The 27758-nt window shown below is 38.5% G+C and overlaps 1 protein-coding gene across 1 annotated transcript in view; it reads right to left on the bottom strand.

The window, feature by feature from the left end:
* ARHGAP26 (Rho GTPase activating protein 26) overlaps positions 1-27758 on the bottom strand; it is a gene marked incomplete at its 3' end in the record, with an annotated part of 427812 nt that overhangs the window by 243960 nt on the left and 156094 nt on the right. Inside the window, exon 11 of the mRNA XM_084252634.1 lies at positions 27341-27419. Within this exon, the coding sequence (XP_084108760.1) occupies positions 27341-27419 (79 nt within the window). The remainder of the gene's footprint in view (positions 1-27340; positions 27420-27758) is intronic.

Raw genomic sequence — 27758 nt, 5'->3', positions numbered from 1 at the left:
TGTTTAATACACATTTAAAATGAGAACAACAAATTTGAAAGAGAATTATTTTTTTTAATTTTTTTTAATAGAGGCATGTTTTATTTTATTTATTTATTTGTTTGTTTGTTTGTTTTGTTTATACATGCACTGGGTACAGTCAGAAGCGCGGGAGGGTGAGAGAATTCACCAGAGCTAGAGCGGGGAGCAGAGCAGGCAGAAGGACCAAAGTACACTGCTGAGGGGAGCAGTGGGCGGCAGGAGAGGTCTGCGCGCCATGTGGGACCCTCCTCCTGTGGCCGGGGAGCAGCCGGGGATCGAACCGGCGCCGCAGAGGCTGCGGGCAGCCTCGCAACCCAGCGCTCAACCGCTGCGCCACCGGGGAGGCCCAAAGAGAATTATTTTTTAAAGATTTATTTTATTCATACAAGAACCGGGGTACAGGCCAGATGTGTAGGAGGGTGAGAGGATTCATCAGAGACAGAGTGGGGAGCGGAACAAGCAGACTGATGAAATACACTGCTGAGGGGAGAAGCAGGCGAGACAGGAAAGGTCTGCTCGCCATGTGGGTTGCTCCGAGGCTGGCGGGGATCAAACCAGCACTGCAGAGGCTGTGGACAGCTTCGCAGTGCTGCGTTCAACTTTCTGCACCACCAGGGATGCCCTTGAAAGAGAATTTACTAGGAGAAAAAAATACAAAGAGAGTAAGGAGACGGAACATAAGAAGACTATCATTTATTTTTAAGAAAGTCAAGAACTCTCCAACTCTCCAAGTTGAAAATCTTCAGCACAGACTAATTTTTTTGGTGTGGAAGAATAGTTGAAAATATCAAGTGTCAGGAAAGTTAATCTTAGCTCTATAATCAACAGTACGATCTCAGGCTAGTCACTAAGTCATTCTTATTCCAACAGTCAAATTGGTAATCAGGAAAGTCAACAGGTGATGTGAATGGCAGAAATTTTCTAAAACTGAGTGTTACTCCCTGTTACAACATGGTTTCCCTTTGTAACAATGAGACTTTTTTATTTTATTTTAACATTTATCATTTTTTACACTTTTTTAGACAATATTTGCTTCCTCCCACCCCCTTAGATTGAGTCCCCATAGAATTTTCTTCCCCAAGACACCCATGCACCATCACCACAGCCCACTGTGCACCTCCCTCCCTCCCTCTCACCCTTCTCCCTCCTCCTCCCCTGCAGTATGTCTCTGGTTTATAATTGTCTGTTTTTGCTTTGAACAACGAGACATTTGACCTCCCTGGATATCTTTAATATCCAACAAGTAATGACTGAATAAATCTACTATGTGCTGGGCACTGATCTTGACACTGAGAGACAAAGGGGGTGTGAACAGTGGAATTCAAGGAGTGCTATTCTAAAGGCAAGAGAAAAATCATAAGCAAAGAGTAGAATCTGTGGAGATACACAGGTGTATATACAGAAGGTACACAAGTAGAGAAAGCTTCACTTAAAATGTGCATTTAAGTGGTGATCAGAAGAACAGAGTGAGCTATGTAAAAAGGCATGTGAAAGAAAATTGTAAATAGGTAGAATGGTGTGTGCAGAGGTCCGCAGGTGGAACAGAGGCTGGTAGGAACCAATGAGTCTGGCACTTCTGATCACATCAGAGGTTTGGGTTTTATCCTAAGTGAATGGGTAGCTGCTGGGCTTCTACTAAAATGGACTACTTCTCACAATGATTAACCTTTTTAGGTCCCAAGACAAACTTTTTTTTAATAGAAATTTCTCTCACATTATGTGGCAGATTTTCTCTTTTTAAACTGAGTATATGGAACTCAACCTTTTCTTATTGATTTGGACAGAGTATTATTTTGTGCTCTGTAATCCATAAGGAGGTATTTGAAGGTATGCTCCTATAATCCAATTTCTTTTTCTTCCTCTGCTATCAAAAATCAGGTTGTCCCAGCTGTCATATTTGGAAACAACCTCAGTTATGACCATCAAGCCATGCATGATATTGCTTTTCTGTGAAACTAAGTGCATGGATTTTTATGACAGATATTGCTACCTAGAGGCCATTTCCATCACTAGGACCTTCAAAAACAAAACACACAACCCCATATTTCTGCCTTTTCCCTTCTTTATTTCAAAGTTCACAAAAGTATCACAGATTGTAGGGTCTACTCAAAGTTTGGTGACCAGGTAAGCTAGGTATGGTAAGTGGGAAAACTCTCATTAAAATGAAAAGACACCCTACTGAGTAAAAAAAAAAATTTGAATATCATACATCTGACAGGGGACTGATATCCAAGATCTATAAAGAACTCATATTATTCAACAAAAAAGAAAAAGAAACAAAAAAAACAAACAAAAGACAATGGGCAGAAGAACTAAATAGGCAATTCTCCAAAGAAATAAAGATGTCCAATAGGCTCATCATCACATATCACGGTGAAAATGCAAATCAAAACGACAGTGAGATACCATCTCACACCTGTGAGAATGGCCCATATCGAAATACCAGAAACAAGTAATGGCAAAGATGTGCATAAAAGGGAATCCTGTACACTGTGGGGATGTAGACTGGTCTACTACATATGATAAACAGCATGGAGGTTTCTCAAATGTGAAAAATAGATCTATATATATGATCCAGCAATTTCACTCCTAAGTATCTGCCCAAAGAATACAAAAACACTAATTCATGCACACCTCTGTATAGGGCAGCACTGTTTACAACAGCCAAGTCATGTAAACAACCTAAGTGCCCAAGGGCAGAGAAGTGGATTAAGAACACGTGGCATATAAACACAATAGAATACCATGAAGCTATAAAAAAAAAAAAGGAAAAGATGAGTTCTTGTCATTTGCAGCAACATGGATGGACTAAAGGGGATATATAAGTGAAAAAAAAGTCAGAAGGTGAAAGACAAATACTAATGATTTCATACATATGGGATATAGAGAAACAAAATAACAGGTTTGACAAAACCAAACTAATAACAAGCTTTAAACTCTGACTGTAGAATTAAGGCTACCAGAGGGGGAAGGTAGAAAACGAAGTATAGAGGGGGACCAATGGACTAAGATGAGGTCTGTGAGTGCCTTGGTGGTGGGCGTGGTATATTAACATACACCTGAAGAATAAACAGCACTGTAAACCAATGTTACTTCAGTAAAAAAAAATTTTTGTAGACACATTAAAAAGTAAAAAGAAGCAGATGAGGAAATAAAAAATGTGATAGGCAGAATTCTAAAGATGGTTAACCCAAGACTTCTGCCTTGTAATTATTCAATCAAAAAACAAGCTAGAACTTCTGTGAAGGGGACATGTAGATGTAATAAAAGTCCCACAGCAGTGGACCTTCAGATACAGCGATTACCTGGTTGAACCTAATGAAACCACATGAGTACTTAAAACACAAAAAGTTTTCTCAGGCAAGTAGCAAACATAGTAGTCAGAGATTTGAAGGATTGTGCATCCTGCTTGGATTGAAAATGGAGAGCTTTTAATGAGGAAAGTGGGGCTGCTTACAGATGCTACAGTGGGCCCCAGCTGATGGCAAAAGTATTATGGATGTAAGTCCTACAAGCACAAGAAACTAGATTCCACCAATCACAAGAGTTTGGAAGAAGCCAAATCCAGAGGGGAGGACAGATGGTCAACATTTTGATTTCAGCCTGAACAGAGAACCTAGACATACCATGCTGGATTTCTGAGCTTCAGAAAGGTTTGCTGTATGCCACTCATTTTGTGACAATTTGTTACACAGTAATAGAAAACTATTAAACTGGGAGTAGTTGGTGCCTGGTAAGTTTGCTAAATTAATGATAAAATAAAAAAGTAAATGAGCTCTTACCCTATCACTCTTATAAATATCTACATAGTAGCATGGTATAGTGAAAAGAGCATAAAATTAGGAACCAGCAGCCCTGTGTTCTATCCTGACTCTGCCATTAAGTACTTGTATGATTCAGCAGGGAATTCATTCTCCTTTTCTGGGTCTTTCTTCTACAAATGAAAGAAATATTCAAGCTTAATATTAAAGTCACTTCTAGCTCTAACAATGTGGGATTAATCATTCCTTATTACTTTCAAAAGTTGGGGAAAATGCATATTTTTCTATATACATTTAATTTTCAAATGATAATACTGTTATCCTGCACACTAGCACACCTGTATCTCAAGGTCACAGTATTTAAGGAAGGTTACAGAACAAATGTCTATGAATACTGCTTATTTAAAAATATATTCAATATATGATGGCTGCATTTATTTTTAGCTCTGGTTATAACAGCACCTCAGAGGCTTTTCAATCTTGCAGTTAAATAAATATTTAGGCACTTTACAAAACTTATCTTTGCATAAAAGCTGAGTCAACACAATCCGAAGACTTATTTAAAAGATCTGTATGTTGGGGGTGATAGGGAGGGATATATATATATATATATATACACATTACTTAAAGTCTAAAAAATGTACCTTGATTTAAAAATTACCATACATGTTTGGGGACTCTATTCAATTTTTCATGTCCATCTTTTGAATTTTTCACTACTGATTTTTACTTTAAAACAGAGAAAAGGGCCCTCACACATTCTCTTCTGTTATTTCAAATGAGCTCATGTTTTGCTAAAGTTGCAAGTCATTCTTAACTGAAACATTATGAAATAAAAAATCTCTTTGAAAAGTTATGTGGAGCTTATGCTGCAGTCCAAGTACCTTTCCAGACTGAAAACCTGAGCATGTGCAGAAGATTATGTGTGAAAGTGGGAGGCTGAGGGGGAAAAAGGGAGAATGAGAGAGAATTGCAGGGTTTTGACAGGCACAAGAGGATTGGAGCACTGTCTATAAAAAGCAGGGTGCACTGCAATACAAGAAGATACTTCCCAATACAGGAAGCGAGGGATAAAAGCAGTGCAGCACAGAAATCTAGATCAAACTCAGACTCCTTTCTTAATTTGGAGGACCTAGCCTTCTATATCAAAAACCACTGCCTCTCATGAATTATCCAATCCTGTATCAGAAAAAGGATCTTGTTTGCCTCAGGGTAAATGATACAAAGTCAAAGCAACAAGGTGAATCCTTTTAACATAAGAACCAGTATTTTAACATGAAATGATGATCCTTGGTGGATGTGGGGAGTTGGTTAGGATTTTATCTAGAGAGATAAAATAATAAATTAAGGGTCCTTTAAATAAAATTTCAGTTATTATTTTCCTGTACACAAAATACAGTTTTTCCTCCAAGAGTTTGTTAGAGCCTTTAAGTTCAACTTGAACAGTATAATCAAAAAATGATCAATTTTACAAAACAATTGAGGGTCTCATCATTTCTTTCAAGGTTTGATTCAATGGTTTGATTCTTAATGGTTTGATTCTTAATGGTTTGATTCAAATTATTCTCCTTTCAAGTGCCTATCAAGTTATCACCCTCAAGTGTTTTCTCTTCATCAAGGATTAACTGATCTAACACCCCCAGGCCCTTCCATGATCCTGACCACTGCACATGATTAAAGAAAGTTTCAGTACCACTTCTGTGAACTTTATAAAATCACAGAACTTTCATTAAGAGGTAAAATTTTTCTTAGCCCTACATTTCAATGTTTATCTGCCATTCAGAGACCAGGATATGGGTAAGATGCCCCAAAATAAATCCCAAAGTAAATGAAAGTGTTAAACAAGGAGGACAACTGGTTGAGCTATGACTAATTTTATTAGTTGTCTGTCATCAGCTTATGTTTTCAATTAATCATAGCTCTGCTTCCCTAGGTAAGTTCATAACTTCAGGGATTCAGATAATGAAAATGCAGATAAACAAGGCCGTTACTGCCATAGTTATGATTAAAACCATGCATGACTTCATTACACAGTGTAGGTCTAAGCATTATCAACAAATCCTCTACTGTCCTCAAAAGTCCTAAGTAAAAGAAGCCCTCCAGAGACTATTCTAAAGAAATAACTGGAATGACTAGACTCCACTCATTGCCATAGCCAAGATCCTGGCATTTCAGTTAAGCAAGGCCAAGTAAGCAGCAAGCTTTACAAAGATTCACTTTGGGTGTGCTACACATTATATAGGGTAGCATGAGATGTGTCATCAAAGAGAGGGCTACAAGGGGACTAACACCTGGGACTGGTCACCATCTACTTCCATTTTCCCTATTAGAGGACAATCGAGTCTCTCAATGTGAATAACCTAAATAAGGTTTCTGATAAAAACACTGCAAGATGTCTTCTTCAGTCATTCCTTGGAGATTATTTTTTTTATTTTATATAACTCTTACATCATTTTTCATTTTTGCACAATGTATCCACTTTCATTTTGGTTATATTTCCCATACAATCCCCCCCCCCTTATTTTGACCCTAATCCTTCCACTCCCCACCTCTCTCCCCCCTAAAGGAACTCTCCTGCACTTCTGGGGGGAGTGCAAACTGGTCCAACCACTATGGAAAGTTGTGTGGAGATTCCTCAACCTACTAAAGATAGAGCTTCTATATGATCCAGCAATTCCACTCCTAGGTATTTACCCAAAGGAGACAGAAACATTAATTCAAAAGGGCACCTGCACTCCTATGTTTATAGCAGCACTATTTACAATAGCTAAGCTATGGAAACAAGCCACATGCCCAAAAATAGATGACTGGATCAAGAAGATATGGTACATATACACAATGGAACATTACTCAGCAATCAAAAAGATAAACTCATGCAATTTGCAGCAATATGGATGGAGATGGAAGGGATCATGCTCAACGAAATAAACCAGAAAGAAAAAGAAAAATACCAGATGGTCTCACTCATAGCAGGAATTTAGAAAACCTAAATAAAGGACCAGGAAAAAGACTAATTATAATAAAGAAAAATCAAAATCCTTGGAGATTTTTACCAATAGTGTCAAACAAGGTCATGCTATTCTACAATGCTTGAGGTCAGAAATTTGTAACCTAGATAGACTGAGAGGATCCATAAACTTCAATAAGTGTTATGCCAAAATTTCTACTTTAAGTATGTTGATCCCCCCCCCCAAATTGTGTTTGTTGAGTGTTGAGGTAATGTAGGTTTATATCTTTGTATCTTCTCCAGGGGTTATAGGTTCAAACCTCTTAAGCATTATGCTCTCCAGTTTCATCTTATTGAAGATGCCAGAGAGTTCCTTTTTTATAGCTGAGTAGTATTTCTCTCTCTGTGTGTGTGTGTGAGAAAGAGAGAGAGAGAGTGAGTACATACCACATTTTTCTGATCTACCCTTCTGTCCTTGGGCACTCAGGCTGTTTCCAAAACTTAGCCATTGTAAATAGGGCTGCAATGAACACAGAGTACACAGATCCCTTTGAATTCATGTATATTTATTTTTTATGTCAGTCATAGTATTCATTGGATTTTTAAAAGAATCTCTGATCCCCGCCCCCTTCCATGAAACATCCTGTGAATATAGTTTTCCTTCAGGCCAATCACAGTACATCACTAGGAGATTAGACATACCCTATTTCCTTCATTCTATCACACTTTTATCCTGAAACTTGAATATATCTTATAATCTGTGTTTATATGTAATGAAATAGTTTATCTTGCCCTCCAAAAGTCATTATTAAATTGGTAATGTACTTTTGAATTGACATTTAAGCAACACAGGAATTAGCTCTATAGTAGATATCTCAGTAAATAAATAAACTGCATTTTACAAAACAAATAAACAAAAAGCCTACAACAGATCCTTCTATGTCCCTATGAGGCCATGGGCAAGATCTAGGTGGGTAGACATAAAAACACCTCAAATCTGTTTTTAAAAATTTTATATTGCAGTCACTGGTTAATAACATTATGTTGGTTTCAGGTATATGCCACTATAAATCAATGTCTGTATTTACTACATTACAATCACTACCAAAAGTCTAGTTTTTATCCTTCATCATACAATTGGCCCCTTTATACCCAATTTACTCACCCACTCTTCCTCCATTCCCTTCTGATAACTGCTATTTTGTTCTGACAGTCTAAGAGCTTGTTTTTATTTTGTTTTGCTTGTCCATTTTCCCATACCTTTATCTTCCACATGTGAGTGAAATCATATAGTTAAACACCTAAAATACATTTTGAGTTGATGTTTTGTCATCACTGGACAGTAATCAAGTTTCATGCACTTACTCAACGCGTCCTGAGTGGACTGTGTGCCAGATACTGTGCTACTGGAAAAAATTACTGCTCTAGGCAGGGGGACCTGGCAAGCTCTCAGGAGGGAGGGTGCAGAGATCCCAATGGGAAGTGGATAGTCTGGACTAACAAGGAAGCAGAGTGTTTTTAAGAGAGAAAGAAAACAGTGCTAGAGAGAAAACAAAACTAACTGAATAAGTCCAGAAGGGCTGGGCTTGAGTGGGGAGGGCAATTCCTCAACTCGTTAGAAAACATATTTATAACACAGAGGAGAGGTAACCTTGGGAATTTTCAATTACAAGAACAAAGGGACTCTACCAGAAGCCAAGGATGTAGTATGCTCAGCCAAGACTGACACTAGAGCAGAGAAAAAAAGCATACCCTGGTCTGAGCTGTAAACTAGGTGAAAATTGTAGTAAATTCTCAGAAAAAAATGCCATTTGTGGGGTTCAACATTCTTCTACTTCATAGGAAGAATGGGATTAGCAGACCTTAACTACTACCTAGTGGTCTTTAATAATATTCCCAAAGTCTTGATGCCCCCTTCCAGAATTGGGTTGCAGGATTAAGTAACTTTCCTTGGACAACATACTTGCTTGTCTTGTAACATCTATATTAAAATGGCGCGGGGGGGGGGGGGGGGATGGAGGAACATGCTCTTCAGTGGCCCAAAGAAGACAAGAGAGTTACAATAAGATTCCACTAGAGACTCAGGTCTGAAGAAAACTGGGATACCACTACCCCAAGTGGACCACACTGACCAAGGCTCTGCAGGATAATTCTGTGGCCCCATCCCAGGTGAACACTTGAAATCTACCTCAGGTAGGAATGATACTTAGCCTTGGCAACATAGGTAAAAGGACAGTGAAACTCTTTTGGTTGGTATCTGATCAAGAGGTCACCACACATTCCACTCATTAAATTTTTAAAAAGAATGAAAGGACAATTTTGTCCATATAAGACAGGCAGTCTTAATTTTGGCAAGTCCTAAAATAATCAACTAGCATGACAAAGACAGTATCCTCCAGGGTCAGAACTTGAAAAATCAGACAATTAGAGAGGATGGAAATGATGAAACAAGCAGGTGCTTGAAATAGACCATTGAAAGCTTCAAACCTACGAGAAATAGGACTCTGAAACTATGAGACACCACATCTGGATGTTTGGTGCACAGTTAAGATTAACTTGCATGGAAGCTTTACAAAGATGTTACTCAGTTTGAAACAACTAAGCACCACAGTGCACAAGATTAGAAAACTGTACCACACACGAAGGAAAAAAGGGTACTATTCATGGCACAAGGGCAGGTGCCTACTCTGCTTGTTTACTTTCTCAATACCTATATGGTTGCCGGAACATAGTTTATACTGAATAAATGTTCACTGAACTGAATTTCAGAGGCTCAGAATTTTGAAGAGCAGCTCACATCCTCCTGTGTTGTATGAAGAAATGGCAATGGGCAACCAGTGAGGGAATCTGGGAAAGGGGTTTTCACTTTGTCAGACTGGACCATAGCATGGTTTAAATTCACTGAATGGGGCAAGGGGTTAGATAAGTTGTATCTTCTCCATGCCATTGCACCTGCTACTACCTTAATAAAAGCAAACAAGCAAGAAAAGTAATAGCCAATTATGAGAGATAAAGGGGGTCAAGGTATGACTGAGCTCCCTCAGAGTAAATACCTGTTTCTGCTTTAGACTAACAAAAGAATGGTTCATGGAACAGGGTCAGGATGGGATTTCTGGTGTCTCTTATTTTTCCTTTTCTATCAACAGCTGTGTCTCTCAACCTTGTGCCATCTCCTCCACGGAGGAACCAAGACTGTCCTCTGCTGACAGGTATATTGTAATGTCTGTTAGCAATGCAGCAGGGGAACATGAAAGTCACTTCCAGACAAAACTACAACAAATTTTAGCATGTGTGACTTAGATAAGAGAAAAAGAAAATAGAAACATACCCAGAGGAAGCTCCCCAAAGAGAGGCATCTCTCACAGCCGAATGTCAGTAGCAAGATGGTATGTGGCACTTCTACAAGGCAGAGACCAAGAAAGGAAAATAATCTGCTCCAGTGAATTCAATGGTGACTGATAAAAGGATACGTCTATGTCCTAACCTTCAGAACCTTATTTGGAAATACGGTCTTTGTAGATGTAATTAAGGTCATCCTAGATTATCTGTTGGGCCCTAATCCAATGACAAGTATCTTATATAAGCCAGAAGAGGAGAGGATATAGATAAAGAGAGAAGCTACATGAAAACTGAGCAGAAATTGGAATGGTAAGGCGAGGAATGCCTAGAGCTGCATGAAGCAAGGAATGATTCTCCTCCAGAGCATTTAAAGGGAGCATGACCCTACTGATACCTTGATTTATGACTTCTGGCTTCCAGAACTGTGAGAGAATACATTTCTATTCTTATAAGCCACCTAGTTTTTGGAAATTTATTTCAGAAGCTGTAAGAAACTAATATTATCTGCAATACTTCCAAGCCACGTACTCCTCTTGTGTTGTGTTCATCTCCAATCCAGCAGATGTAGAAAAACTTTCTAAATGAGCAGCATGGGGACTTTCTGTGGCAGGACCCTCCACTAGTCTACATGATCATATCTTGACTGGTTGATTACTCAGAAGATCTGGATTCACGTCTCAGAGCTACAAGATCCCCCTTAACTGATACAATCCTAAAGACTGATGTAACCACACAAGTCTCTTCATTTTTCAGATGAGGCAATCAGGCCCTGAAAGTGACCTATCCTGTCCACAATAGCTGATTAGATCAGACCCCTGCCCAAATCTGAATTCTTTGTCTGCTATTCCAAGTGAAGCATGGAGGTGCTGGGGCACAAATGAGCAACAGAAGTGGGGACAGTTCCCTCCGTCACTTTACATTTCTAACCGTCTTCAAAAGTTTGCCAAAGACAAGGACAACTTTGAGAGAAAGTCTAGTTTACACTTCCTAAGTATTTATCATCCTAGAAACTACTTTAAAAGAAAGATACTAAAAGAATAACTTGGTCTGGATGCAAAATGGGCTCTACTAAAGTACTATACATACACAGGACCCATCCTGAAAGTGTTCTTTTCTTCATGTAACTCTTGTAGCTATCCCTGTGATGGACATTTATTTGAGAGAGGGTTCTCTTCAATCTCATTTGGCCTCAATCATAATTTAGCCTGGAATAAAGTTAACTCAAACAATTGCAGGGTTACAGACCTCCTTATAACCATGAAGTCAATTCTCTTGGAATGGAAAATAGAGTTGTTCAGGAATTAAAGAAAATGCAATATTAATTCTACTTCATTTCTTTGCATGTAAAGCTTTTTAAAGCTCTCCAAAAATGTGTAAAAAAAAAGTCACTCCAAGAATCTGAGTTTAAATGTTAATTTGGTGATCACAAAATGGAAAGCACAAGTACAAATCAATATGGGATAATATAGTAGGTAGCAATCCAACATGAAAACCCAATGTGAGACAGTCCCCAATGCATATGTGTTCTCTCTTTCCCACTGGCTGTCATTCTCTACACCTCTCCCCCTCCCAACCTACCCCTATATACACATACTCACTCTCCAATGCATGTTCTCCATATAATTTATTCACAAAAGAAACGAGGCTTTATTTTACCTCACTCAGAATGCCAGCAACCAGCAGACTGATGGACTAAGCAGTCCTCTTGAACTCAAAAGTAGGCACGGAAGAAACAATATACCATTATTTTAATGATTATTCAGAACAGAGAGCCTGACCCCAAAGACTATTCTCAAGAAATGGCCATGTGGCAGTGGGCCACAGTGTCCTTTGTCAACTATTAATTGCTATGGGATTTTTTTCTTTAGTACAAATATCTTGCATGCCACTTCAGAGAGTTCCCATTTCCTCCCCAAGTCCATCTTTGGACCCCAAGCTGAGAAGTCCCTATTCACCAATCAATGGAACTCATTTAAGTTACAGTTTCCTCCCTCCCTTCTTATCCTTGTAACTTTGTGTCTAATTCTTTGTACCAACGCTCCTGTGATTATGATGAATACATAAACAAAGTGAACTACATGGTGGCTGGAGATGAGATACACCCACAAGAAACAGCGAACTTTCCAGGTTAACATTGATACTAACCTCCAAAACTGATTCTGATGATGTATTACTGGACCTAACCAAAGATGAACAATGACACAATACTTACAATATGTAGATTTTAGAACTAAAGAGATGATAGTGGCAAAATGAAAACTTTCTGTAATACAGTTCTGGTCATACTCCAAGAAAAACATGTATTAATCACACGGCCACTGAGCCCCTTGCAATAGACTAACAATAATGTATCCTAAGTAGCCCTGTAATCCTTTCTGCCAACATGTTTCAACTCTCTCTGGAAATCACTATAAAACCTCAGTAGGACATTTCTATGTTTGCTTTATGTACTATTATCATATCAACATAAAGTTAATAAAGCTAGTCTGATAATTTCAGAATCCTATTTCTCTGCAATTTTTAGTCCGATTTTTTTTTAAGTATTACTATTTTTGCTTTCTTGCTTTATATTCTCTTCCAAGAGCTACTCCCCAAAAAAGAAAAGAAAATATATCATAGTTAAGTTTTCCTGAATAATTGTAAGTTTACCAACTGCAACTAGTCCAAAGTCAGTCAGCGTTGAGTCAGGATAGATCTTCAAACTCTCTAGACAATGATGTAATATATATGCAGACATATTTAAAAAATCTAAAAGTCTTAGTAATTCACTGTCAAGTGTGCATTAACCTTGGTATCTCCAATGTGGTATCTGCTCCAATACTATTACTCCCCCACTTTATAACTGGATGAACAGAAGCTTAGAGAATTTACATGATATATTTAAGAGCTCACAGCAAAATCAGAATTCAAATTCAGATAGGCTGATTTCGAAGTCCATGCACTTAATCCTTTACTACTTTCTTTGCACTAAACTAAGCCAGCAAGAATCTACTTGTACCCAGAGTGAAACGCATCTGTGGAAATATGCATGATGTTCTTCAACTTCTCTGTTATAACACATCAGGGCAGGGTGTGTGTGTGTATGTGTGTGGGGGGGTGGGGAGGTTCATAATGTATATAGAACACTTTTTCTTAGGCTATATATTCTTAAAATTCTAAATAATGGGCTAAAGTAAAGAAACTGTCTTAGGAAATGGAATGCTATCCACTCTCAGCTTCTTCAATAAGGCCAAAAGAATGGTGATGTTCACAGTTTCTTTTACAAATGACAATCTTGTCACCAGTAACCACAGCTCTGAGCATAATTATTATTCAGGAATTCAAGGAAAGCCAGAAAATGGCAAGAAATCAATATATATAACATGCACACATGTACAGCTAATATTGCACATGGTGCATGTGCATACTTCCACACACTAACTTTATTGTTGGTGCTCAAGACAGTAAGCAACAGTTGAAAGATGATAAACTTTTTAATCAATGCCAGATCCTCAATCTCTAACAGATCTTCCTACCTGAAACTTTCTCTGGCACAGCACAGTGGTTTTTGCCATATACTAATATCACAGTATTTGTATATATAAGATATAAAGAATTAATTCTGAGCAGTGTGGAAGCAATATCTATGTTCAAAGTCTGTGACTAAAAAGAGGAGTATATTTCTGGATATTCTTTTTCTTATTCATCATTCATTCAATAAATATTTCTTGAACATAGAGACTTCATGTGCAGTGCTCTTGGCATAGGGCTATTTGAGATGCCAGGGACAGTGAAGAAGAAGAACAAAGTCAAGATTCTTGCCTTCATGAATTTCTATTTAGAGTGGTCCTAAATGAACAGAATCCAGGACATTCAACATATAAATTTGACTGTAGATTACATAACAGAATTTCACTCAACTCATTGTCTCCAAGTTAATTCAATTAGTAACTGGGTACTTGCTGTGCTTCTAAAATCTTAGCACTTTACTAAGTACCCAAAGTAGGCAACATTTAACATGAAAAAGACATGGTCCCTGCCCTCGGTAGACAACATCTTCCTGGGATGACAACACAGAGGTATGAACTAGGTGGAGAAAGTACCAAAGCAAGGTATTATTATCCATTCAGATGCCTGGTATGGGCCAACACTAGTAGGAGAAAGATGGCTTTCATTCTATACAGTAGTTCCAAGGGCAAGTTAAAAAAGGACTCCAATGTATTTAAACACTTGGCCTTCCCAACCCCAATATAAAAACCAAATCGAAAAACTGTTCATCAATTCACCTCAAGAATGTTGATGATCTCCTTAATCTGGCTGAAGTAAAGCTCTTTTTAGTTTTCTGGGATAAAGAAAATGAAATAGAATGGTTATAAGAGTGAGGGTGTGTTGCTAACATGAGGAATCTAAGTTTTTGGTTCCCCTCACTCTCTCCTTTTTTTTAACTTTTAGGAATAAAGGAGTAAAGATGGGGTAACCTCACTTTTCTGGGCTTTAGGTCAAGACCACACAGCATGCGGGTGCAATGGCAGCTGGCTGGGGGCTGTCCGAGGCCGTGCTCCTTCTGCTCGGCCTTTGGCCATAACCACTAGACCGCATGTCTGCACTATTTTCCAGATGACCAAAAGGAAAGATTTTAAAACCATACTAGAAAATAGCTTTGCTTTTAGGATGTGTTTACTTGTTCTGGTGTTTTCTTCCAAGGTCAGGGGGCAGGATTTTTGGAAACACACCCAAAAAGAATGTGGTCACACTGGCATCAGGGGCTCCCTGACTTGACCACACTGAAGTCCAATTCAGCAATTCCCAAGATAATTTTTCAGAAATGCTTATCTTGTTACATACCTCATCACAAAGCAAACAACCTAATTCACAGACTTCCTAATAATCAAAATGCCTCCAGATTCTTCTGCCAATATATTTTTTTAAATACCATCCTTGATTTGAGCACTAACAAATATGATCACTTTCTGGCTCTTAGGGTGTAAGAAAAAGGTGTAGAAATGGACTAAGAGGCAGTTCCATCACTCTACAAATGAACAGTCACTCTTTCTTTTATTGACTGCCTTTCCCACAGAGGAAAAAAAAAATTGAAGCTAATCCAACCATAATCTCCACTCCCATGAATCACTGCCGTAATATCTGAGAGAAGGCCAACCGTAATTGGTGCTGCCGCTAGAGGTGGGATGTCACACAATGGAATGTCTATTAAGATCCAATTATAGCCTCAAGTATCTTTAAACCAATTACAATAGAGATAATAAACATAGTAAATTACATAAGGAATAGGAGTATACAGAGCAGAAGACAAAATGTTCAAAAACAGTAAACATAAGAAAATCTACAAACATGAAATTTATAGCAGAGAGCCTCTGCAAGAAGACAGAGAGAAACCTAAGTGGTTTTACTGTGGAAAGGTATGAATTATTACCGAGACAGCAGGAGGATATTAACAACAGTCCCCAAATAAACCCCAAGATGAAAAGAGAGATAAATTGTTGTCTTGATGGCAAGGTTCCATTAAAAAGTCAAACTGAACTACACCAGGTAAATGAAAATAAAGAGATGTGACAATGAAGTGCAATCCTGGATCGGATCCTGAACCAGAAAAAAAAAATATATTAGTGGGACAAAGGATAAAATTTAAGATTTGTAAAATAGGTAATACGCTGATACAGTATTACAGTTTGATAGTTACACTGTATGTAAGATTTTAACATTTAGGGTATCTGGGTGAAGGGCATTCTGAAATTCTTTACACTATTTCTGTAATACTTTAAGTCTGAAATGATTTCAAAATGAAAAGTAAAAAAAATTATTCTAAATGAGTTCACACACACACACAGAGCACACATACACAACTAGTCTCTGACAAATTCTTGACTTGCAAAAATGTCATCTTCCAGATGGAGGAAACAAAATAGGGAACTCTTAATTTGGCCTTAATTCTGACTCAAATGAACAACTAACTGGTGACAGAAACTTTCAGTGTTGCTGCCTCACTTATGCCAATGTCTTCTGATGAGGGTGGGCAGTAGTAAACCTAGGCCAAAAAAGGAAGGAAGAAACTTCCCAAAAACTATCAAACTGTACACAGAGTTAATAAAATGGGAAAGCAGCTGCACAAAGACCTCCCTCAGGAACCAGTATAGAGAGGGGCAGGCATCTTCTCTCTCTTTCCTGAGATGGTAGAAAGGATAGCAAAAAAAGCACACAGGAGAGGGAGGAGGGAAGTGAGAAAGGGGAGGAGAGACAATGGACTATGGTGGAGGACTGGAAAGCTGCAGTGACCACATCTGAGGGGAGCAATCCTATACCCTCAAAAATGAAAAAAAAAAAAAAAAAAAAGTAAAACAATGCCATTTCATTAAAAAATAAAATTTGAAAAATAAATAAAAATGCACACAGGTCAGCTGGGCTGGTAGGCTGAGTGCCCTTGCAGCTGCCAGAAACTGCAGTTCAAGGATCCTTGAGAAAACATAAGACTTAGTAGCACATGGAAAAGTCTGATATGCAGCCGAATGCTGTCAGAGCAGAGTGATTTGGAGGTTCCTGGGCATCCCATTCAGCTCTCACAGCCTGGTGAAGCAAGAGAGCAGGGCTCAGGTGAGAAGGACTATGAGCCATGTGTCATACACTACTTCAAACCTGAGCAGCAGGGTGGGTTGCTAGAAAGTAAGAGACACCCACAAGGATAAAAGTGAAAAAAATCCTGTAAGTCAAGGAGAGAACACTAGAAAAAGTTAGGTTTATACCTTGGCCTTTAGAAAGCAGAACTGAGAAAAATGATGGGTATAATCCCAAGGTCAGAAATTCAAAAAAGGGGGCCTCCCCTGGTGGTGCAGGCAGTTGAGCACAGCGATATGAAGCTGTCCACAGCCTCTGCAGTGCAGGTTCAATCCTGGCCTGCCAGCGAGAATCCCACATGGCACGACAGACCTCTCCTGCCACCCGCTGCTCCCCTCAGCAGTGTATTTCGTCAGTCTGCCTGTTCTGTTCCCCACTCTGTCTATGGTGAATCCTCCCACACTCCACACGTCTGGCCTGTACCCCAGTTCTTGTATGCATGAATAAATAAATCTTTAAAAAAAAAAAGGAAATTCAAAAAGGAATACAAATAATACTATATATAACATGAAACATGTGCCAGGCACTTTCTAGATGTTTTACATACATGTATGAAGTGGGAAAAATACAAATGGCTGAGAATGTGAACAAAGATTTTCAATCTTATTAGTAATTTGAAAAATGCAAATGGAAACAAGATACAATTTTCCACCACATTGACACACAGATTCATAATAGCCAGTGCTGGCAAAGGTGGGGAGAAAACAGACACCCCATTGGGTCATTGAAGGCAACAATATAACCTAGAACAGATTTAGTCTAGTAGTATGATTATTTGATTAAGCTGAGCCCCTCCTGGATAGTCATCTTCAAGAGGGAAGGAACATTAAAATATTAAAAGTGCACACCACTCAACCTGCAATCCCACTTTGTGTGTATCCTAGAAAAAAGCTCCAGCAGGTAAATAGTGGAGTACATGTGAGGATTTTCACCATACCACTTTTTGTAATGATGTAATAAAAATATTAAAGTAACCTAAATGTCAAGCAAAGACTAAAAGGTTAAATAACCTGAAGTGAAGCTATATAGCTTTTATACAGTAAAATGAGCATGGTGAGGATTGGAAGTTCCACAACAGAAGTATGACTCTACAATTGCAACTAATGGTAATGACAAAGAAAGCATAAGATATGTCTGAAGAAATAAGAACAGTTCACAGAGATCTCTCCATTATGACTTTTATTTATTACAAAATCAACACAAGCTGACTGAAAAACTACATCAAATCAGAACAATATTCACAGAAGTAAATATTAAACATCTTTTAAGATTTGTACATATTAGGTTGATATAATATGTACACTGTTACAAATTATACTTCTATAAAAACACTCAGATGAAGCACGAGGCTCAAATTCCTTCTCATGACCAATCCTACTACCCAGAGGTTAGGTTAAATAATAAAGACAAAAATAATGACAGGATATTAAAGGACATATAATCAAAGTTAAAATAAGAGGGGTTCAAGTCTACAAAGGTAGTGAAGATGAAGTCAATAGTGATCTGAGGCTTGAAGAAAATGCTGAACAATTGAAAGGACTTACAAGTTATATTTATACCAAAAAAGCTCACAAAGAAAGAGAACAGTAAGCTGTAGATTTTTGAAGATCTGTAAAAGCAAAATCACTGAAAAAATAGTCTCAGCTAAGAACAAATCATACTAAACCAATCAACCATACTCTAATTTTCCTTTGATTCATTCACCTGATATTTTTCCAAGTATGCATTGAACACCTACTCTGTGCCAGTCAATAAGAAGGAAGGATTCCAGAACACAAACAAACCTCACAACCTGTAATGTTCCTTTCCTCCTGAAGATGACTATCCAGGAGGGGGTCAGATATTAATCAAATAATCATACTATTAGATGTACAATTACAAGTTGAGACAAAACTTGGAATTCAGGGGCCTTCCCTGGTGGCGCAGCGGTTGAAGGCTGGGCTGCGAAGCTGCCTGCAGCCTCTGCAGCACTGGTTTGTTCCCGGGCCACTGGCGAGGGTCCCACATGGCGCGCAGACCTCTCCTGCCGTGCCCGCTGCTCCCCTCAGCAGTCTACCTGTTCTGTTCCCCGCTCTGGCTCTGGTGAATTCTCTCAACCTCCCACGCTTCTGATTGTACCCAGTGCGTGTATAAATAAATAAATAAATCTTTAAAAAAAAAAAAAAAAAAAGACATGGCAGGCAGGATGAAAACCTCTCAGAACATCAATGCAAAGAAATGGAGAGATGAGGTAAATGAGATAATACAGGGATCTATGAACTTGGACGACAAAAAGAAAAACAATTATTGTGTACATTAAACTCTCACTGAAGTTTAGTGTTCCCCTCAAATATGAATGTGGGCAACAAACCACGTAGTATTAGCAGTATCTGTGATTTTGTTACCATTAGAAATTCCAGATGACTCCAAATAACACTGCTACCACTGTAGGCAAACTGAAATGTCATTACAAACATTATCAGACCTGCCCTTCTGTCTTATTATTTAATGTGGTAATGAAGAAACATATATTTATTATAAGTTATTTTATTATTTTCAAAACTGTATTTCTATATAATTTGTCCTTTGCAAATCATGTAATTTATTTTATGCATTATTCAGAGAAAGAATATAAAGGCTTTACCTGACTGCCAAATGAATCCATGGCACAAAAAAGATTAAGGATCACAAACTAAATTCCGTTATCCTAATGAACTGTAAAATCAAGGAATTCAAATAACTCCAAATCTACCCACAGTCTCAGATAATGTTGGCAATTCAACTAAGAAAAACAAGCTCAGTAATCTTCAACCCTTGCCTTTATACTGACACTAGTCATTCAACAAATATTTATTGGGTACTAACTTTGTCCCCAGACACTGTGGGAGGCAAAAGGGAAAAAGCAAAAGAAATGAAATTTCCATTAATATGGCCTGTCCTCATCTTGGTATCCTCATTGTCCATCAAAGTGATTGGTGGACAATTGCTAATGTTTGCTTACTGCTGAAGAAGAATGCCAGGACACCTGAGTAAGTGTCAGGTATGTTAGTAAGTCATAATGTTAGTAAGTTAGTAAGTATGTTAGTAGTCATAATGATCAAACAAAACTCTTACAGCCAACAAAACCCACTCCTTTGAGAAGTTTCATCAAATCTCCAGCATAAAACAATTTCATTTGACCTCCTTTCTTCTCCCACCTTATAGCTCAAATTGACCAACTAAAGATTCTTTGTCTTCCATGAGAAATTGTTGTTGTGAAGTGAACAAAGAAGTGAATATTATTAAAGATCTTTTAAGACTTGCACACATTAGAGTGATATGTGTACTATTATAAATTATACCTATATGAAAACACTCAGATGACTCAAAACATGAAACTTTGTATCAACTCCTGATCCAGTAAGAGAAGAAAAAACACACCAACAAAATAACAGAATTATAATCCAATTTCCCAGTAGCTTTGGGATGAGCAGGGAAAGTAGAAAGCAAACTAAGGACATCATTTTCAAACACTTCACCAACTAACACTATGTAGAACTATAAAGAAAATTTTCACGAACTGGACAAAACTATCTTTCCAAATCATCATTCCACTCACAAAGGAATGAAACCTGGATCACTACACAAGAACATTGCCTTTGCACCCCACACCTTCTTAGCCATCAATTCTCCTTTGATCTTATTTTACCAAGGAAAGAAAAATGTTAGCATCAGTCGTAGAGCCGTGGGCTGAGCTGAGCATACAACTGGGATTACGAACTGCCAGGCCTGGCTGCATCACAGCAAGAGAGGCTAGAGTTTACTCCATGCCTGTCCACTCATAGCCTGAACATTTAGTCTTACTGCTAAATGAAATCACTTTTTCCATACTAGTGAAAGCAGTCCTGGCCCTGCACTCTGGTGAGTCCACATAAAATGACTTTTAATAAACTCTGTGCTCAAATGAATCAAATGACTTAGAAATGGAGCTAGAAGATAATCCAGGTATCCCAATATTTGCCACTCCTCTCCAAAAAGACAACACTAATAACTAACTTGTAATATGCACTTCGTCACACAGAGACCTGGTACTCCGTGCACTACGTATATACTGATGCTTACACAACTATCTTAGAGGAAGGGATTACAAATATTCACATTTATAGGCAAAGAAACAAGCTCAGAGAGATTAGGTAATTTTCCAGGGTTAGAGAGCTATTAGAGGTAAGTAGGAATTTAAACTCAAGCTGCCTGAGCCCATATTCTTAAACTCATGACATTCTGCCTCTTAACAAGAAGCAATCTTACTTTCTCCTTACTCTAACAACTCACTCTTTCTGACACCTGGGGCAGAGCATAAGATGCAGTGCAACTGCTCATTTATTCTAGGAGTTTTTGAAGATTTAGGGTCAGGATCTTGGGCACAGTGGACAAAGGTGGACAAAGAAGGGCATACTTGGTTCAGTTGCAGAGTCCAAAAGGACTAAAATAGATTTCTTTAACATGGAGGTGTAGAGAAGGAAGCAAAGATGTTTTATCCTCTTATTGCTTTTTTCCTTCGTCTGTTATTTTCCCTTCTTCCACTGCAGTAGCTACAAAGAGGAGCTCCACTTAAACAATGGTTTCCTGATATCCAGCAGTGTGCATGTTGTAGTAAAAATAGCACAGAGCTGGAAGCCAGAGGACTTGGATTACCTACCCAAGATCAACCACTAACTGGCCTTTTTAGACAGTATTTCTCATGTAATTAAGGGCATGATGCTGGCTGAGGTGTACGTTTCTCTCAGCTCCACAGCTATGAGGTTTAGCCATATTAAATTGCCATTTGTTTTACCCAAAGGTAAAAATCTAAACTCCTTTTGAATCTGCAAATGTTGCAATTTCCTTGTGTAATCCAAAGATTTACACACAATTTTTGATGCCACATCATCTGTTTATTATATTTCTAATCTATTTTCATACAACTTTGACATCTATCAACCCTCCAATCTTCTGAAGAGATTCAAGTTTGGACCAAAGTGTAGAAATAGCTAATATTACTAAAGAATTCTTGTGATGTGAAGAAGGACTAGTACCTCTAAAAGAAGATAATATGAAAAATTTCAGACAAACACCACTAATCACACGGAAAGGAATATAAACAAACAAACAAACAAAAACAGTTTAAAGAGAATCTGGATCACCCTGTTAGTTGCACTGACTTGCCAAGACATCTTTTCATAGTGGAAAGAGAATAATAAATACTTCAGTTGGGTGTGTACATGTTGGCAATGATGATGGACTAGTAATCTGCTTTCTTTTAGCAAACATGCTTACCAACATATCTAATGAGAAAAGGACAGATCATTTATGTTATTAGTAAATGATAAAAAGCAATTTGATGCCTCCAAAAATTCTCTTGGCTACAATATTAATGCAGCTTAAACTAAGGTTTCCATGTCTAATTTAATATAGAAAGTTGTCGCTCCCAGGAAAAAGACAAAGGCCACAAGGTTAAAACTAGAGCATATGTGGCTATAACTTGATTCTATAGTTTTCTTCATTTTAGTAGAAAATGAAATTTAAAAAATGCAGTAAAATTATTTCAAAACTTTATCTGATGAATTAGCTTGCTGACATTTGGCTGACACCTGTATGTTTTTTATTTCATTTTCCTACCCTACTGCACTGGCTAGGACTTCCAGTATTGTGCTGAATAAGAGTGGTAAGAGTACACTTGTGTTGGTCCCATTCTTAGGAGGAGAGCATTCACACTTTCAACATTAAGCATGATGTTTGCAGCAAATTTGTGAATCTCACTCTTGGCCAACTATCAAAGAGCAATATCTTTGAATATAAAATGCAATGAAAGTAGGGAGAAATTGTCATTTTTGCCTAACTAGTATCTACCTCCCCCTTCCTCCCATAACAACACTTGGATTTTCACACAGAGAAAGTGAAACTTGCCCACTAATTATGCAGCTCTAATGCAGTGGGCAAATGAGTCAAGTCTAGTCAATTCATGCATCCCATCCTCTGATCCAAGTACTTAGTCTGATATATTCAAATATGGGACTTCTTTGGAATTATTACACAAAGCTATCTTTCTGCTCAACCATTAGATCAATGATTAATAAAGTATGACCCATGCCTGAAATCTAACCTACTACCAGTTTTATTGAAGTACTGCCATACCAATTGCCTATTCACCATGGCTGTTCTTGAGCTACAACAGCAAACATGAGTAGGTGCAACAAGGACTAAATGGCCCCCACCACCAAAAATGCTTACTATCTAGCCTGTCACAGAAAACACTTCAGGATCCTTGTCCTTGATAATAAGATATAAGCCTGGAAGAGTTAGAAAATAAACCACCATTGCATGTTGAGAACCATGCACAAAAGAAGCCAACACAAAAGAAGAAACTAACTCCAGATATTATCAAGGCTCCCAGGTTCAGAACTATTATGTCCCAATATTTTCCAGCCAATATACCAGTTTTTTCTCAGCAAGTTTGAATTGGGTTTCCTTCACTGAATTCATATTCACTATACAGGTAAAATCCATAATGCTTATTGCAGGATATAACAGAGCAATCTCCATTTAAACGGGAGGTTACAGGTTCACTGCTCCTTCTAACAAGGGATGGAGCTAAGAAGCCAGGTGAAGATAGAGAACTCTTGGGCCTTCCTGGTGGTGCAGGCAGTTGAGCGCAGTGCTGTGAAGCTGTCTGCAGCCTCCTCAGTGCCGGTTCAATCCCTGCCAGCCTTGGAGCAACCCACATGGCGAGCAGACCTCTCCTGCCTTGGCCACTGCTCTCCTCAGCAGTGTATTTCAGACAGTCTGCCTGTTCTGTTCCTCACTCTGTCTCTGGTGAATCTTCTCACCCTCCTGTGCATCTGGCCTGTACCCCGAATCTTGCATAAATTAAAAAAAAAAAATCTTAAAAAAAAAAGGTAGGCTTCCCCTGGTGGCGCAGCAGTTGAGCGCTGGGCTACAAAGCCGTCAAGGGTCCCACATGGCATGCAGACCTCTCCTGCTGCGCCTGCTGCTTCCCTCAGCAGTGTATTTTGTCAGTCTGCCTGCTCTGTTCCCCGCTGTGTCTCTGGTGAATTCTCTCACCCTCCCGCACTTCTGACTGTACCCAGTGCTTGTATAAATAAATAAATAAATCTTTATGAAAAAAAAAAAAGTAGAGAACTCTTAAAGAGACACGAGAAGGGGACACAGCAGAGAGTCACACAGAACAAAAGACATGTGAAGAAGGGCCCACTTCCTCCTCAGCTTTGCACTTGCACTTGAGACTTTGGGGATTTGGAGGAGACACATGGAATCCAGATATGTAGAGACACCCAAAAGACATATAGGTGAGATACACATGGCAAGGCTGACGATGGCAGCAGTTATCTTGATTTGTACTTTCATTTGCTCCTTTGGTCTAAGACTTGCCTGGCCCCTTCTGTCCCATTCCTGTGGTTCCCCATCAAAAGGTGTCTGAGACTTGTGGTGAGCTTTTGGGCCTCAGGAGCCCCACCGTGGGCCAACCCTAGTTGGCTGGGCATTTACCCAGGAGGGAATGGGTAATTTGGAGTGTTTCATTGGAAAACTATATCCTTTCTTTTCATTCCCTCTCTATATATAATCATACCATTCAAGGTCTTTCACACTGAGAGTATGCTTTGTCTTTATCTGGCAGATGGCAGAATCTGTTTTGAAGCACAGTTTGGGTGACCTGAGGTGCACCTCTGTCTGCCCACTAACTGGGAAACAAGTCTAATTTCTTCCTCTATTATATATCAATCAATACCACAAAGACATTTGACATTTCTCTAGACCAGGATACCAGTATGCAATTTATGTAACAATTAGGTAAAAACACTGCAAAACTAACTGACTTGGGGTTCATTTAGGTTTATTTTTCTAGCAACCTGAGGTATTACTGAATAAGAAAAGAAGAAAAAGGATGAAAAATACAAAAATAAAACCCCTCCAACATAGAATAATCAATCACAGAACTGAATTGTTACTGTAAAACAAGAGAGATGCTACCATAAACATTTCCCTGCAACAAGGGAAATACTCTTAAGACTAGCTACAGAGAGAGAGGTTTGTGCTCTCTTACCAAAACCAAAACTCTCAAGGGGACAGATTTAACTAATTATGGAGATGGTGATTAAAACTGGAGCTGCTAATTGTCTATTGGGTATATATCTCCAGTAATGTTCCCTAGAGGCTCTCAGCAATGGGAGACAAAATTAAGCCTGATATTCCTGGCAATTATACAGTCATCATTTGTTCTGTATTTATCTCTCTATATAGGAAACTAAAAATCACACAGAGGTATGGTTTTCAATACAAGTTATAAGTTCCTGTGAGAAAATAAGTTCATATTATGTTTAGAAACAGAATTAGTTTGTGTTTAAACTTGTTTTAATATGTACATTCTAAAGCAAAGAGATGTTTCTTTCAATAGCACACTTTCCATCTGCAGAGGCCAGATGTTAACCTATGGGAAAACTGAAGTAGCTAGGAAAGAAGAGCAATTATATACAGAGAACAAATATAAAGTGGTAGAGAGAGTGGGGAAGGGGTGGATTAAAATGGAGTTGGTAAAACAGTTAAAGAGCTCCAGTTTATTGGCAGGAAACACACAAAAAAAAAATGGTAGTGGGTTTTTTTATCCACACCAATAATAACAGAGGTCTGACAGGATTTTTCACCCTTACTTCTTCCCTTACAAATTGCAGAAATATTCAAGAGGCTCAAAGAGGCATTGTAAAAATGAACTGAGTGAGTATTCTTAGACGGTAATATGACATTTTATCTCAATTAAATAGGAAAACTAAATACATGTAAGGCTAGACCTGCATTCAAATTCTAGCTCTGCTATTGAGGTGAGAATGTTAATCACCCCCACAGTACTTTCTTCCTCAAAGTGATAAGATGCGCTGGGGCACTGGCTGGGCCATTTGCTCCCTATGATAACCTAGATTTTCTATCTGCTTTTACAGATAGACGTGGCCATATAATTATGTTTGGATCAATGCAAGTGATGTGTGCACTTTTTGGGTCCTGGATACTTTCATCAATATTATCTGGTTGGAAAAAGGCAGTGACTGGTTGAGACATAGTTAAGAATGGCTGCACCTCCTGCCACAGATAGACTGTTCACTTCTGGGCGCTGAGAGAGAAATAAATTTCTGTCTTATTTAAGGAACCATAGTTTAGAGTCTGGTTGTTAATGTAACCCAGCCTGTGCTCTATTAATACAGTTGCTTACCATCTGTGCAGCTTGGGACAAGTTATTCAACCCCTTTAAAGTTCAGTTTCCTCACTTGTGAAACAGAATCATAACTTATGTTCTAAGGTACTAACAGAAATAAGTGGGTTAAGAGATGTATCAAATCCATGCCCTATACACAAAAGAAGTGTTCATCTAACGATAAATGATAATAGCAAAGATCAAGGATTACTCAGAAATCTGATTCCCAAGGCCTCTGATATAAAGCAGCTATTGTTTCACAAAACCCTAAAGGTAGAAAAGTGTATCTGCTTTGAGAGTATTTCTATCGGGAACAACATATCCAGGGAAAATCACTGGTATCTTATTTAGAACAAGAGAAGAAATAAGAGTAAACAATGTTTAAACAGAATTTAGCAAACTGTGCCAAAATTTTTAAACAGTTCTTTAAATCTCGCTCTATATATTATTAAATGTTATGCAAACACTAGTCATTTATGCTTAGTCATTTTATACTGAGTTCCATAATTGTATACAAAATATCTGAGTAAAAAGGTACATTCATCAATACAGATCACCTAAACAGGGTGGGCTAAGAAAGAAACATATAAACAAATTGAAATAATCCATACTGGACATCCAGCTTGATGTCCTTAATTCTATGGTCAATGAAGGTCATGACCTAATGTCCCTTGCACATGGTTCCCCTTTCAGATAGTAACTTTGCAAGCCATAATTACCAGCCCTCTGACATTACAGATTCTTTTACTTTTTATTGGTGGGACATAGTTAGACTGTACTCAGCATTTCTACTACCTTGAGGTTTGCTCAACAATGGAGGTGAGCTAGTAATCACCAAGGTAAGACAACTACTCTGACTCCAAGGCTTCCCCAGGGCTCTTACCTGGGTTTTATATGTCACAAATGCAGGAAAACTACAAATCTATCTGCTAGTAAAGACCAGCATCTCTTAAATGGGAGCATGGACCACATTATCAGGCTTACCTCCTTTCATCAATCGTAATAACCCCACTTTTTATAATGGCATGCAGGCTATTACAGCAAGGGGAGGCAGAGCCAGAAAGTGAAGATAAAAGATACTGTGTAATATGCATATACATTTATGATCATTTGTCCCATTAAAAGAGGTTTCAGATAATGCTTTGCACCCTACTCTGTGGAGGTATCATATAGTCAAGAAATATTCAGCCAGCAAGACTGGACTGTTGCCTTGGTGAAGGGGGAGTTCTGGTGTAGGATCATGTTGAACTCATGCTTTAGCAGTAAGAGGTCAAAGTTCTGGGACTGTACTCACACAGAAATAGTAACAGTAGCTATAAGTATTAGCCTGGGAATAAAAAACTCCCTCTGGTACATTGGCATCAGGAACCCAAGGCTTTAGAGCAACAGCAAAAATCACTGAACTAGGGAAGCAGCACGCAACTCAGCAGCTTTATTCTTGCTGTGCTTCCCTGAATTGTTACTTACAGGTTCCCGGCCATCCATGGCTTCCATCCAGAGCCTCCGGTCCTCTTCCGACATCGCCTGCATGGTGATAACTCCTGGCCTGCAGAGAGAGGAGGACATGAATGTGAACCCAGTGTCCGAAGGAGAGAGAGCCTGGCGAAGGTAAAACTTAAAGAAACACCTGCTGTGAGAGGTTTCTGGGGTTAACAACACTGAGAGAGGTACACCACTGGCTTTTCTGAGCCATTGTTCAGTCTCACTAAGCAAAGTCATCAATAAGCCCATCTCCTTCAGGGGCCAGGATGAAACATAGAAGATAAGACCCTACCCAGGTTAGGGTCACAGAGCAGTAAAGCAATTCCTATAGACCTTGGTCAGATCCTTGAGATCTTATTCATTCCTATTCTCCAAAATACTTCACAAAGTGTTCACTCATAAT

The sequence above is a fragment of the Talpa europaea genome (assembly GCF_964194135.1).
Source record: "Talpa europaea genome assembly, chromosome: 13".
NCBI lineage: Eukaryota > Metazoa > Chordata > Mammalia > Eulipotyphla > Talpidae > Talpa > Talpa europaea.
This window is presented reverse-complemented; position numbering and strand designations above follow the sequence as displayed.